Source organism: Clarias gariepinus, chromosome 8 (genome assembly GCF_024256425.1).
Source record: "Clarias gariepinus isolate MV-2021 ecotype Netherlands chromosome 8, CGAR_prim_01v2, whole genome shotgun sequence".
Taxonomy (NCBI): Eukaryota; Metazoa; Chordata; class Actinopteri; order Siluriformes; family Clariidae; genus Clarias; species Clarias gariepinus.
The window spans coordinates 12,374,641-12,387,797 of NC_071107.1; the positions used below are offsets into that span (position 1 = coordinate 12,374,641).

At 39.4% G+C, this 13,157-nt stretch overlaps 1 protein-coding gene across 3 annotated transcripts in view; it reads right to left on the bottom strand.

Moving 5' to 3' along the window:
- si:dkey-28b4.8 (sarcoplasmic/endoplasmic reticulum calcium ATPase 2) overlaps positions 1 to 13,157 on the bottom strand; it is a 29,967-nt gene that overhangs the window by 5,037 nt on the left and 11,773 nt on the right. For all 3 annotated transcript variants that reach the window (XM_053501773.1, XM_053501772.1, XM_053501771.1), the window contains exons 7-21: positions 11,788 to 11,954; positions 10,883 to 11,038; positions 10,481 to 10,622; positions 10,050 to 10,216; positions 9,082 to 9,170; positions 8,771 to 8,873; positions 8,377 to 8,508; positions 8,117 to 8,242; positions 7,691 to 7,912; positions 6,679 to 6,790; positions 5,431 to 5,672; positions 3,621 to 3,841; positions 2,662 to 2,864; positions 2,161 to 2,246; positions 1,882 to 2,015 (exon numbers count right to left, since the gene is read on the bottom strand). In XM_053501773.1, coding sequence (XP_053357748.1) covers positions 1,882 to 2,015; positions 2,161 to 2,246; positions 2,662 to 2,864; positions 3,621 to 3,841; positions 5,431 to 5,672; positions 6,679 to 6,790; positions 7,691 to 7,912; positions 8,117 to 8,242; positions 8,377 to 8,508; positions 8,771 to 8,873; positions 9,082 to 9,170; positions 10,050 to 10,216; positions 10,481 to 10,622; positions 10,883 to 11,038; positions 11,788 to 11,954 — 2,302 coding nt within the window. The remainder of the gene's footprint in view (positions 1 to 1,881; positions 2,016 to 2,160; positions 2,247 to 2,661; positions 2,865 to 3,620; positions 3,842 to 5,430; positions 5,673 to 6,678; positions 6,791 to 7,690; positions 7,913 to 8,116; positions 8,243 to 8,376; positions 8,509 to 8,770; positions 8,874 to 9,081; positions 9,171 to 10,049; positions 10,217 to 10,480; positions 10,623 to 10,882; positions 11,039 to 11,787; positions 11,955 to 13,157) is intronic.

Here is a 13,157-nt window from a genome sequence, read left to right on the forward strand (position 1 = left end):
AAAACTTTGGACTTCTGGTAGTTCTCAGAATTTCAAAATCTACAAAAGGGGGTAGGGCATTTTCATATTTAGCTCCAAAGCTTTGGAATAGCCATCCAGACAGTGTTCGGGGTTCAAACACAGTTTCCAAGTTTAAAAGTAGACTTAAGACGCATCTCTTTAATCTGGCATACACGTAACTCATCCCATAACCTCATACTCCAGTACATCTATCCTTTATTCATTCCATCTGTTCTGTATTTTTCTACCCATCCCGAGACATCTGGAGATTGTGCAAGCTTCAGTAGACAAAAGCCAACCCTGCGACGTTCCTGAGGCATCCAGAGAAGGCCCAGCTCCAGCTGGATTCTGCTTTATGATAGTTGGAGCTACACATGCTGCTCCTGTGCTCCCAGTGATCCAGACCCCATCTGCCCTCTGCACCTACTGACTCATCCCTATGCTGAACTGGACTTCATGTTAATTTAAAGAACTTCTGTTATATTGTACTGTACTTTCAGCTGCATAACACACATGATGTTATACAATTTCTATCTGTTATCACCCAAATGAGGATGAGTTTTCTTCCTATTGCCATCTCAGGGAGTTTTTCCTTGCCACTGTCGCCGTCACCCTTGGCTTGCTCATTAGAGACATTTCATTCATCATTCATTCATTCATCTCATTATTATCTACACACATTTTTCTTTCACATACACACTTCCAAAAATTTCTTTTTTTAAATTTCTTTCATTTTTGTGACGCTTCTTTGAAACCATTGTTAACAGCGCTATATAAATAAAATCGAATTGAATTGATTATGTTTGTAAGGATGCTAACTGAACGTACGAGGGGTGAGTCAAACCGGGACTTGTGATAAAATTTCTCATGAAATAAAGGCGTAAAACGAATGACATTTACAGAAGACTTTCAGCCGCAGTAAAACATTTTAATAGGGCAAATGTTGTCAGTGAACGATGACCTCCGAGCCACCTTAGTCAGGCCCACCTTTCAGTTAATATCATGATTCTTTTGTGTGGCAATTCATGTGTCGGCCTACTGACTTCAAAACCTACTATATATATTTTTTGTGATGGACAGGATCCAGGCCTCCTGAGACCCTGTAAATGATAGATGCTTTAGAGAATGAGTTAGTGAGCAAATGAGTGAATTGGCATATTTATACATTGTAATACTTACAAACTCTTAAAAATCAAATCAGCATCTGGTTATTGTAAACAATCATATTGGATGGTCCATGGTAATTCCCATCCCTAGTTTTTACTGTTTTTCGACTATTCTGCACAATCAAAAGTCCCGGTTTGACTTATCACTGATTTTGCGGAAACAAGAACAATTAACAAAATTTACTAATGAACATATTAAATGGCAAAACACCCCTACACTCCCACCAGTTTAATGTTCCACTCATTATTTAAGTAAACAGAAAGGAATATGCATAAGCTACAGGCTGTTACCTGGCATACTTATCTGACACCTTACTTGCCACAGCAATATTTGTCTGTTTGGTTGTATTTTACTCTTATTAAATATGCTTTTTTTAAATATACATTTTAGCTTGACCTGTAATTTATAGGTAAACAATGGTTACTGAAACAATTTTTCCATTTAGAATAATAACAGGACAATCATACTATTAATTCTAGGATTCTAGGGTCCAGTAATAGCAGAAGTCAGACTCCACAGACCTGCCCAGACACACCCAGTTCAACTTCGCAGCTAATTTTCAGACCCAATTTGGACTGAATTTGTTGTAGCAGAAGCTGGTTAACACAAATCTCTGCAGCCTGAACTAAGCCTGAACAAACAAGGCTTGCACTTCGGTTTCGACTGGCCATATAGGGGACTGTTATTGGTATTTCTAATTCCCAACACACGTACCTGTTGAGGGCATTGCACATCTCTATGGTGACTAGAACTGACAAAGCCATAGTCATAGGATACGGCGACTCGAACACAGAGCACTGAACTCCTGCGAAGTCAGAATGTCCCTCACTGCACTGCAGATAGTGAGACTGATAGAAAGATGGAGAAAACATATAACCTGTACTGTTATGAAACCACTTAAAATATAAAGAACAAAACCCTCTAACTACAAATGTTCATTTCATCATAATAAATAAATATCATGCTGAGATGATTTTAAGTTGTTTCTCTGACCAGTTGATAGAAAGAGAGTTTCGGTCCATCGTGGGCCGCCATGAACCACCAAGCCGCAGCACCCACTGTAGCTACTCCGACATAACCTGTAGCAAGAAAGAGCAAGTAAAAAAAAAAAAATCAACCTATCGTCTCGAAAGCATAAACACCAGATTAATATTCAGTGTATATTTACAGTACGAATGATCAGCAGCACACAATGTTCAAAACAATAGCAAATAATCATAATTTACACATCAAAATGATATCATTAAATTAACACACACATTAAATGATATCATCATTATTTAAACCCCATAATTCAAATTAAGACAATGTAAGACGTTTCAATGACTACATGAATCTTGGATATTGTGTGTCCTTGTCAATTTGGACTACCTTTGGAGCCACCTTTATTTCTATAAAAAGATAGCGCCTTGCTTTTTTTTTTTTTTGTTCCATACTTTAATTAGTATGATGCCAGCTACATCAGAATTAAATTGCCATACAATGTCCACTCACAGCCAATGATGAGGTATCTGCAGAAAAGCCAGCCAGAGATGAGGGGCTCTTTGGGAGACCGCGGTGGCCGCGACATGATATCCAGGTCAGGGGGATTGAAGCCGAGGGCAGTGGCAGGAAAGCCGTCTGTCACCAGATTGACCCATAGCAACTGTACCGGGATGAGAGCCTCAGGCATGCCCAGAGCAGCAGTCAGAAAAATACTGGATAAAACACAAAGTAGAAAGAGATGAACAGATTCTTTGATACACTAGATGTACCTTTGCATTTCTGGTATTTGACAGACACTTTTATTCAGAAAAACCTCCATTTATGTCATTATACTGAACATCTGAGCAGGTTAAGATTAACAGGCGTCTTCAAGAGCCCAACAGTGGCAGCTTAGTGGTGCTGGGGTTTGACCTTGTGACCTTCTGATTACTGTAGTAATCCAATGTCCAACATCTTAACCTCTGAGCTAACATTGCTAACACTAAATATGTTTACAGGTACATAGCAATCCCCTATTCCATACCATAGGAACAAGTCAAATCTTTAATTTATTTCTAAGCAAATGAAGTTTGCACAGCTTCAAAAGATAAAGACAAAATCTGAAACAAAAAATGCCTGCATTTTTAACACTGGCCATTCTAAATTGCCCCAAGCTGTGTCAGTGTGTGTGTAAGAGTTGGTGTGTGTATGGTGCCCTAGCATTCCATCTAGGGTATATTTATATCTTAAACCCACTGTTCCCAGGAATGACTCCAAATCCGCTGCAACTCTGACCAGTATAAGGCAGCGAGATGAATGAATGCTGAAATCGGATAATATCAAATTAAAAAGATTGATCTGTTTTTTTCATGTTGTATGCAAAGCCTATCTCAGGAAGCCTATCTCACTGACTGGAAAGTACCATGGATAGAAGGATAATATGTGTGTGGTAATATCATGTTTTCTTTTTCTCTTGGTACAGTACTCACCACACCACCTCTCCAATGTTAGAGGAAATGAGGTAGCGGATAAACTGCTTCATGTTGTTATAGATGGCTCGACCCTCTTCCACTGCAGCTACTATGGTGGAGAAGTTATCATCAGCTAGGATCATCTCAGACGCTGATTTTGCCACCGCTGTCCCAGAGCCCATGGCTATACCGATCTCAGCCTTCTTCAGAGCAGGGGCATCGTTCACTCCATCACCCGTCTGAGACACGAGTGTAAAAGTGTATTATTATATTAGCCAGTATATTACCATATACACTACATTGCCAAACATATTTATTGTTTGCCTTTACATGAATATGAACTTCAGTAACAGCCGATTTCTAATCCATAGGGTTTAATATTATGTTGGCCCAACCTTTGCAGCTACTGTATAACAGCTTCATCTCTTCTGGGAAGGCTTTCCACAATGTTTAAGAGTGTTTTAAATGGGAATTTTGACCATTCTTCCAGAAGCGCATTTGTGAGGTCAGACACTGATGTTGGACGAGAAGGCCTGGCTCATATTCTCCGCTTTAATTCATCCCCAAAGGTGTTCTATCGGGTTTAGGTGCAGGCCAGTCAAGTTCTTCTACACCAAACTCAGTCATCCATGTCTTCATGGACCTTGCTTTGTACATCTGTGTGAGGTTGTTTTTTAGGAGTTGGACTCGGCTCCTTACTTCCAGTAAAAGGAACTCTTAATGCTTCAGCATACCATGACACTTTCATGCTTAACATGACTGTACACCAGTGCACAAAGCAAGGTCCAGAAAGACATGGATGAGTGAGTTTGGTGTGAATGAACTTGACTGACCTGCACAGAGTTCTGACCTCAAGCCGACAAAACACCTTTGGGATGAATTAAAGCGGAGACTGCGAGCCAGGCCTTCTTGTCCAAAATCAGTGTCTGACCTCACTAATGCGCTTCTGGAAGAATAGTCAAAAATTCCCATAAACACACTCCTAAACCATGTCGAAAGCCTTTCTCAGAAGAGTTAAAGCTGTTATAGCTGCAAAGGTTGGGCCAATATCATAATAAACTATATGGACTAAGCATTGGATGTCACTCAAGTTCATATGCATGTCAAGGCAGGCAATTTTTAAATAAATAAATAAAGTAAATAAGAAATAAATAAATAAAGTAAATAAGAAATAACCTCAACAAATGCAAAATATATAAAGATGAAGTAAAAAATATCAACATTAAAATATTACCTACACATTAATGAATCATTCAAACCAGGCTATTTAATTGTGCAGAATAATAGAACACAGCTAACTCTATATAATCCCCTGCTACTCCTTTAATCAACCAAACATGTGAAAACAGTTCAGTAACAAGATCAGCACAATAGGGGGGATATAGCAATAACTTCCAGCCGAGTTCCTGTAATGTGCAAATAATGTTCCTGAATGCGTCTCTGTCACAAGTTGGTGACACGCAAGGGTCAGGGGTTCTACTTGCTGAGTGCTCGAATGTACAGCCTTCTGTTCCCGTCAAGGGGTTGCCACAGTGTACCGTCAGATCCGCACACAAATTGGCTGAAGTTTTAAGCCAGATGCCCTTCCTAATGCATCCTTCCTATTTTTCTAATTGGGCTTGGGACCAGCACTGCATGCAGTGGATGGGTAGTATTGGTAGTGTGGCAACCCACCCACAACAGGGCTCAAACCCGGTTTCTCAGTTCCCCAAATCCCCAACCACCATTAATGAGAAATTCATCACAAGTCCTGGTTTGACTTGAACGCACCTCGTAGATTTCACACATAAAAATGACTGATGTTTGTGTAAAATGTTTTCATACTTACCATAGCTGTAATATCACTTAGGCTCTGTAGGTACTCTACGATGCGACTCTTGTGAGTGGGCTCAACACGGGCAAAGCAGCGGGCAGTGTGGCAGGCTTGGCGCTGCAGGTGGGGTGGCAATTCATCAAACTCTCGTCCGGTCAGCCCTCCACCAAAGGGTGCGCCCTCTGCCTCCTCTTCCTCCTGCTCTGTAATGATCCCAACACGTCGGCAAATTGACAGGGCTGTGCCTTTATTGTCGCCTGAATGACAAGTAAAAACAGACGACAATTACAAATAGGGTATTCATTTACAAAATGAGCATTGTGTAATGTGTAAGTTGCTGTATGTGGCTTTTTTGTTGTGCATTCGTCTGCAGACTGGACAGTACATGACACACAAGATTCATAACATTATCATGACCAATTAATCATGTAATTCCGTCATTCTGTAGAGGGCTGTCTGGTTTGTAAACTGCCAGGAGGTATTGATTATTCAATTAAATTGTAGTTAATGTAGCTAGTGTTATTTTTTTAGCTATTTAGTTGCAGTATATTTATCTTTAATATAGGAGACCTGGAGCCTAGCCCTAGGAACTTAGGACAACAGATGCACTCACACACCCAACTGAGCAATGTGGAATTGGACTGCCTGTCTGTCCTGTGGGAAGGTAACCAGAAACTCCACCAAGCACAGAAAGAACAAACATACTTCAAGCACAAAGGACCGGACATGAGATTCAAACCCCAAACCTTCTGAGATGCGAAGCCATTAAATTCCCTCCCCTCACCATATAAGGGGCGTTTTAGTCAAACCAGGTGGTAAAAAGTCTTCTGAATGAAGGCAAACAATAGATTGCCCATCTGTCTTTACACACAACCACTCAGGAACACCACTTGTGTATTACAGGAACTTATTGCCACATGCCCTGCACTGTCCTTACCTCGCACTAAAATATTTGCACATGTTTGGATCATTAAAGCATAAGTAGAATAAGTGCATTAGTGTAGCAGGGGATTGTATAGAGAAATAAAAGTAGTTCTTACTCTCGTAACTGTGTTCTGTTATCCTGCAAAATCAAAATTCCGGTTTGACTTGGACGCAACAAGATGTGATTTTCATGTTTTGAAAATCCCCTTTTGTGTATTTATCTAATAACAAAAGCTTGTACGTTATTGTAAGTGGAAGCACTTTAATTACAGTTATTTCATATATTTCACATGACAATTATAGTGATGTAATATTAGAACCCGTGTATTGCAGACTTACCAGTAATCATAATGACGCGTATCCCAGCCTGCCTGCACATGCGAACCGCATTGAGTACCTCCTTCCTCGGGGGATCCAACATCCCCACACACCCCACAAATGTCAGCTCCGACTGTAGGAGAAGAACAAATCCTATACTGTACATATACAGTATGTACAATTCAATTGTAGAAATTGAATTTCTGATACTTTTTTAAAAGCAACATGGAACAAAGATGTGAGAGTTGCGTCTTATAATCAATCAATCTTATTTGTCTCATTTTTATTTATTTTTTAATATAATATAATATAACAGTTTTTTATAAACAAGCCTGCACTTCCATAAATACATAGAATTCTGACATTTAGGGCACAGCAGATTACAACAATCTTTACAGATTACTGTATGATCCACTCATGTTGCTGATACAAGTCCATATTCTGTGTAAATTTGTGATGCAGATGCTGTTCCATCTCATTTCTTGAATTAGTTTTACGGATGTGTATGAGCATGGCCCCTTCTTCTGTTTAGTCACGGATTGGGAGTGCCAAGGATGACCTTTTTTGAGGAGGTGTATTAGCAATAAATGCATCACCCATTCAATTTCTTGCCATTGCCAGTGTACAGTGTAGTTACTTTTAAATTCTAAGTAATTTTGTTTCATTATTTTTTCTCATATCTTTTCCGCCTGTGTGTCGAGGTGCTGGTTGTTTAAACCTGCCCAAATGCCATAGACTATTTATTTCCTGGTAAATCAAGCAGCTTTTGTCAGATCATGTTAATCAGAATAGAACAGGTAGCAGTTCAGCTTTGCTATGATTTCAGATTGATGATTTCAAAGGTGCAAAACACACTCAGAAGTTTGGGAATGTAGTTTTTTTTTAAGCATGAGATCCGCCAGGTATTACATGATGTCAGCAGGCATGTAATATAGGAATATGATACCTTGTAGAAAAACTGTTTAGAATTACCGGCAATGTAAAAAAAAAAATTTAAATACCCTCATGGGCCATGTTGCTCTGTCTCACTTACCTCATACTCAGAGAAAGCAGATGAGTTCTCCAGGTTTAGGGTTCGGGGGTCAGGCGGTGAGTCTCTGGTTGCCATGGCAAGGCAGCGCAAGGTGTCACGACCTGAGCCCCACTCTCTTACTGTGCCTAAGAGCTGTTCCCTAAGGTCAGAGGTCAAAGGTACCCTTGTCCCACTGCCAACCCGGATCCAACAGCAACGCTCCAGAACGCTCTCTGGTGCCCCCTGTGGTGTAGAGGAGGGCGGAAAGAGACCAATCTTACGGATCAAATAGACAGCTAAAAGTGAAATAAAAGTGTAAATAAAAATATTTAGGTTTTTACGTTTTTCTTTTACTGTCATCAACATGGGTTTGGTTGAAAGCAACAACTTGGATACCTAATCCAAACATTAGTATTTATAGGACACGAATAGAAAAGACAAACAGACCTTAACAAACATCTTGGCTCCTGTGGCAGAGCGGGTGAGTTTGTTTGGAGAGCAGAAGACGGACATGGACTTTCTGTCTCGAGAAAACTCCAGTGTTATCTCTTTCCTCATTAACTGCTTTATCACCTGAAAGCACACCCAGTGAGATAGACAGTGATTAACAATACTTTTAACACTCACTCTCACCTACCCTCTCCCAGCCTCACCCACTCACACACTCATTCTCCAATCCAGCATCACCCACTCACACCCACTCTTACCGAGCAGCACGATGTAGCCCTCTCTACTGGGGTGAGACTCCTCAGGTCTGTGTCGAACACATTCATCTTCTCCACCAGACAGCACAGAGCGGTTTCTGTAGCTTCCCCTACCTTCTCGTACACACATTTACTCTGTGGAGGCATGAATTTTGTGCGTGAGGGAGAAAGAAAGAAATGAAGAGAATATGCTGTGCCTAAGTAATCATTAATCACCATTATACAGTAGTAATGATCTACAGTATAATGATCATAACATCATTATAATTCTGTACTTTCATATTTAATTGTGTTTTGGGCAAAAACGCTACAAAATGCACTGATGAAATATTCATATGTTGAATTTCTAAATTGGACAGTATTGCCTATACATGTGTATGTGTGCACATGTACACACCTCATTGTAGTCCAGAGAGGAATCATTACACAGGGCACAGATTGTAGCCAGTTCCACCAGGGCATCATATTGACTACAGCGCACCACTACACCATCCTTATATCTATGCACAGAGGAAAATACTTCAGTGATAAGAAGAAAAGTGTGTTTTGGCAAAGATTTTAAGAGTTCACAATTTCATACAAATTGTTTTGCGTTTAAAGCATAAATAGGACACAGATACAAAAGCAATGTGAGTTACATTGAGGTTAGTCAGATTTTGCACGTGTGTGTGTGTGTGTATGTGATAAGTAAATGTTACAATCACTCACACATCTCCTTCAGGTGCGTAAGTAGATCCAGTCACTGTAAACTCATTCAGAACACATCTCTCGCCTGTGACCTTCTCCACGACAAACATCTTCTCACACAGACATGCATGCACACACACATAAAAGTTAATGAAGTTAATAAGTATCATTAAGGCATTCTGTTATGATATGTATGTTATACAAGGTGTTTGTAAACAGAGCAGTTTATAGGTTATTCATTTCCTGCTTTCGGTCATGCGCTTATCCGGAAAACACATTAATTAAATTAAGAAGCAGTCTGTATTACTAAACATTTATTTTATCAGTATCAGAATTTGTTTCATTTGAAATAGTTCACAGAGAATTTGATCCTTCAGATGTTTACACTGATAGGGTTGTAACAATCATGTAACAAAACTAAAGAAAATGCAGGTAAAGTTACACAACTGCAAACTGGGAGATGTTTAATGTCGGGGTAGACTTGACACATAATTGCACACATTTCAATAAATACTGTATCTTCTGCGCATTTTTAGAAACTGAAAGCTTTCTCCACTAGAGGGCAGAGTCGCAAATACCTCTCAATAGCAAGCTGATATTTTTCATGTCTTCTGGGATGTCTGTTTTGCACTGTCATATAACTGCAGCCAAATTTTTCTCTATACTGTAACTGTGGCTGTTGTCATTAACTAGTTTACAACAATCTTGTAATTGAAAGTGTATAGTGTAGCCATGCACTGTATAGTATATTTCTTAATTCCATTCGATAAATTCAGTCATATACCTTATAATATATATATAAGTATTATGTGATATAATATTTTTTTATCAATCTTAAAGTGTGCAACTTCTGGTCCAGGCATATATACCTCTGAGATAGATTAAAAAAAAAATAAAAAAAAAAGGTTTGATAATGTGGTGAACACAATATGCCCTTTAAACACAATTTTTACTAAAGTGTAATGTTGAATTTAAACTGTCTGTCTCACCCTGCATACTGACATCTGATTAGTAGTGAGAGTGCCAGTTTTGTCAGAACAGATGACTGACGTGCAGCCCAGAGTCTCCACAGAAGGCAGCGAGCGAACAATAGCGTTCTTCCTTGCCATCCGACGTGTGCCCAAAGCCAGGCAAGTGGTGATTACAGCAGGAAGACCTACAAGACAGACAGAGAAACAGAAAGAGAAAGAGAGAAAGGAGGGAAAAAAAGATGTAGAATGAGGTCATGTAATTGGTAATTCTTCATGATGATGCATTCTACGTATATGTCTAATAGTCTGCACAGTATGAATGTGTCTTTATGTGTGCATATGCATTGAGCAGCTAGTTAGACTCATTACTTGTATATGGTCTAAGTTTACATTACAATCTTGTTGCAAAAAAGGGCTCAAAAGACGTTGAGATGTAATGTATTTTATACCCTCTGGGATGGCAGCTACGGCTAAAGCCACGGCGATCTTAAAATAATACACAGCTCCTCTCAGCCAGCTGCCGCCATGTACAGGATCACTAAAGTGTCCGATGTTAATGCCCCATACTGCCACACAGATCACTGTGATCACCTACAGGAATAACACAAACGAAACAGAAAGATAAGATTTCTGCATTATTTCACGACATCATGAGTGCAATAGTGTGTTATAGGAAATAGGATTGTGTCTACTGGATGTGTAGAATTGTGCAGACGTGAGAAATGAGAAATCATATTGCAAACTTTACTTATAAAGAAAACTGAGAAAAAGGCTAATTAAGTGTTTGAGAGTGTCGGATGGCAAAAGGCAGGAGAAGGAAAGTGACAGTGAACATAAACGGAGCACACTACCTTTGAGAGTTGTTCTCCGAACTGATCTAATTTTTGCTGTAAAGGAGTCCTCTCTGGGTCTGTAGCTGCCATCTCGTCCCTGATTTTGCCAATTTCTGTCTGCACCCCGGTGGCCACTACGACACCTATTGCTCTCCCTGCTGCAATATTTGTGCCCTGGGATTCAACACACACAAAAGACCAGGGCTCAAACTCTGCCCCCTAGTGGAAAGAGCATTTCATCTCGCACAAGTACAAATAGTTTGCAGATGAGTATGAGGACCGAGGAGTTTGAAAACCTGCTGCACATTTACAAATCAAATCAAAATCAAATCAAATCAAATCAAAAACCCCAGGTTTTGAGAAAACAGGAGGAGCACATCACACAGGCACAAATAATGCAGAGGAACAAAAAAGAATCAAGTGCTTTTCATTGCACATCATTGCATTCATCACTTTTATATTAAGTATGCTTCTTTTTTTACATCAATACTTACTTACACTTTAAAATATACAAACTGCACCTGTAACACTACCATAGTCGGAGGTCTAAACATTCCACCTAATGGTGTGCTTTTATGACATTCAAGAGCCATTACAGCTTCTCAGCTGGAGGGGAGTAATGGAAGCTTTGGAGTGTGTTTGTGTGTGGTCTTTGAGGCTGGTGCACCCTGGTCCTTATCCGTATGAAAGTGCTAGTGACATCATTTCTCCAACCAAGTAGGAGCAAAAAACATGTCTGATGTTTTATTCAGCACACATGTACGTTCAATTCACACACACACACACACACACACACACATGGCACAGCACAACACATAAACCTGTCACATGCACAATAACAAACTGTCTCAGGAAAATCATTGCACTCTATATACACACATTCAAATACTAGTTATAGTATTTACAAATGTATACACACTTACAGAAAAGAGCATGTTTTTCTTGTCCTGGTTTACAGCACGTGGATCAGGGACAGGGTCGGTGTGTTTGAGCACCGAGACAGACTCCCCTGTCAAAATGGACTGGTCCACTCTCAGAGTGGTGGAACGAATGGAGGTCAGTCTGATGTCTGCTGGAACCTTATCCCCCACTGCAAAAAGGGCAAAGGGATTAAATCGTGGTCTTTCATATTGAGGGTAAGACAAAATCATTATTATGTCCCTAAAAAAATTAAAAAAAATTATTTAAACAATAATATTGATTTTAAACTTTATGCAGATTTCACTACATGAAAACCATTGAAGCTAATATTGTGGGGTTTGGTATATTATAAGATACTTGACTTGCTAGTTAGTGTGTTTTTTATGTTTAGATAAAAAAAATTTTGATTAGGCATGTGCCATAGAGGAATGGACACAAGACTAACTGATTCATCGTGTCATCTGATACTGGCTGTCAAAATGTCTGTGATCTTCCAGAGAGACATTTTCTTTTGTGTGGTAAGTCATGTATCACAATTTTTTTTAATTTATATATCTTTGCATTTGAGGTGATGAAATGTTGCTGTTCCTGTATAATCCTACAAGTGGTGCACTCTAAACTATTTACACACTGACAGGCAGCACAGTCTTAGAAACAAATTATTTTCCAAGTTTGTTTAGAATTGTAACAAAATAAGACAAAATATTTAGCATATAAATTTAATTCCTTTTGGAGGTGAGTTCTTAGGTCAAAATTCCGTATTGCAAAACGCATTTTCCTATAGGAAACAATGTAAATGCAGAAAATCTGTTCCAGCCGCCCAAAACTTTTACAAATATTACCAATTTCCAATACTATAATTATATTTTTGCATTTAAAAACAATCAAGTGACAAGTGAATGAAGTAAAATATGAAATAAATAGACATTAAACCTCACTTAACCTTAATTTATGATGCCTCTTGGCACCGGCCATTTGTGTTATGGTTCAGCATTTTTACTCTCGAGGCTCCTGAGGCTTTCTCTCCAAATCACAAAGGGAATCCCTGACCACACAAGGAGGTCAGCTGACCATGTTTAAAGGAAAGGCATGCTCCATTGTTTATACACCTAAGACCGATCGCCATTTTTTTCCGGGCACTCAGCAAGAATGTGAATCCTTCTGATTACTCACCACTGGGACAGTATTGCAGGACAGTGTTTTTTATGATCATGCTCCCGGATTGACTAATAAAGCCGGTGAGCAATACACAATACTCCCGCACCCCTACACACGCATTCACACAGTACACAGTATACACACGTGACACACTCATATCCGAAACTGCTTCACAAAATGGCAAAATCCAGCCAAACCTTCGGTTCGTAAGGCA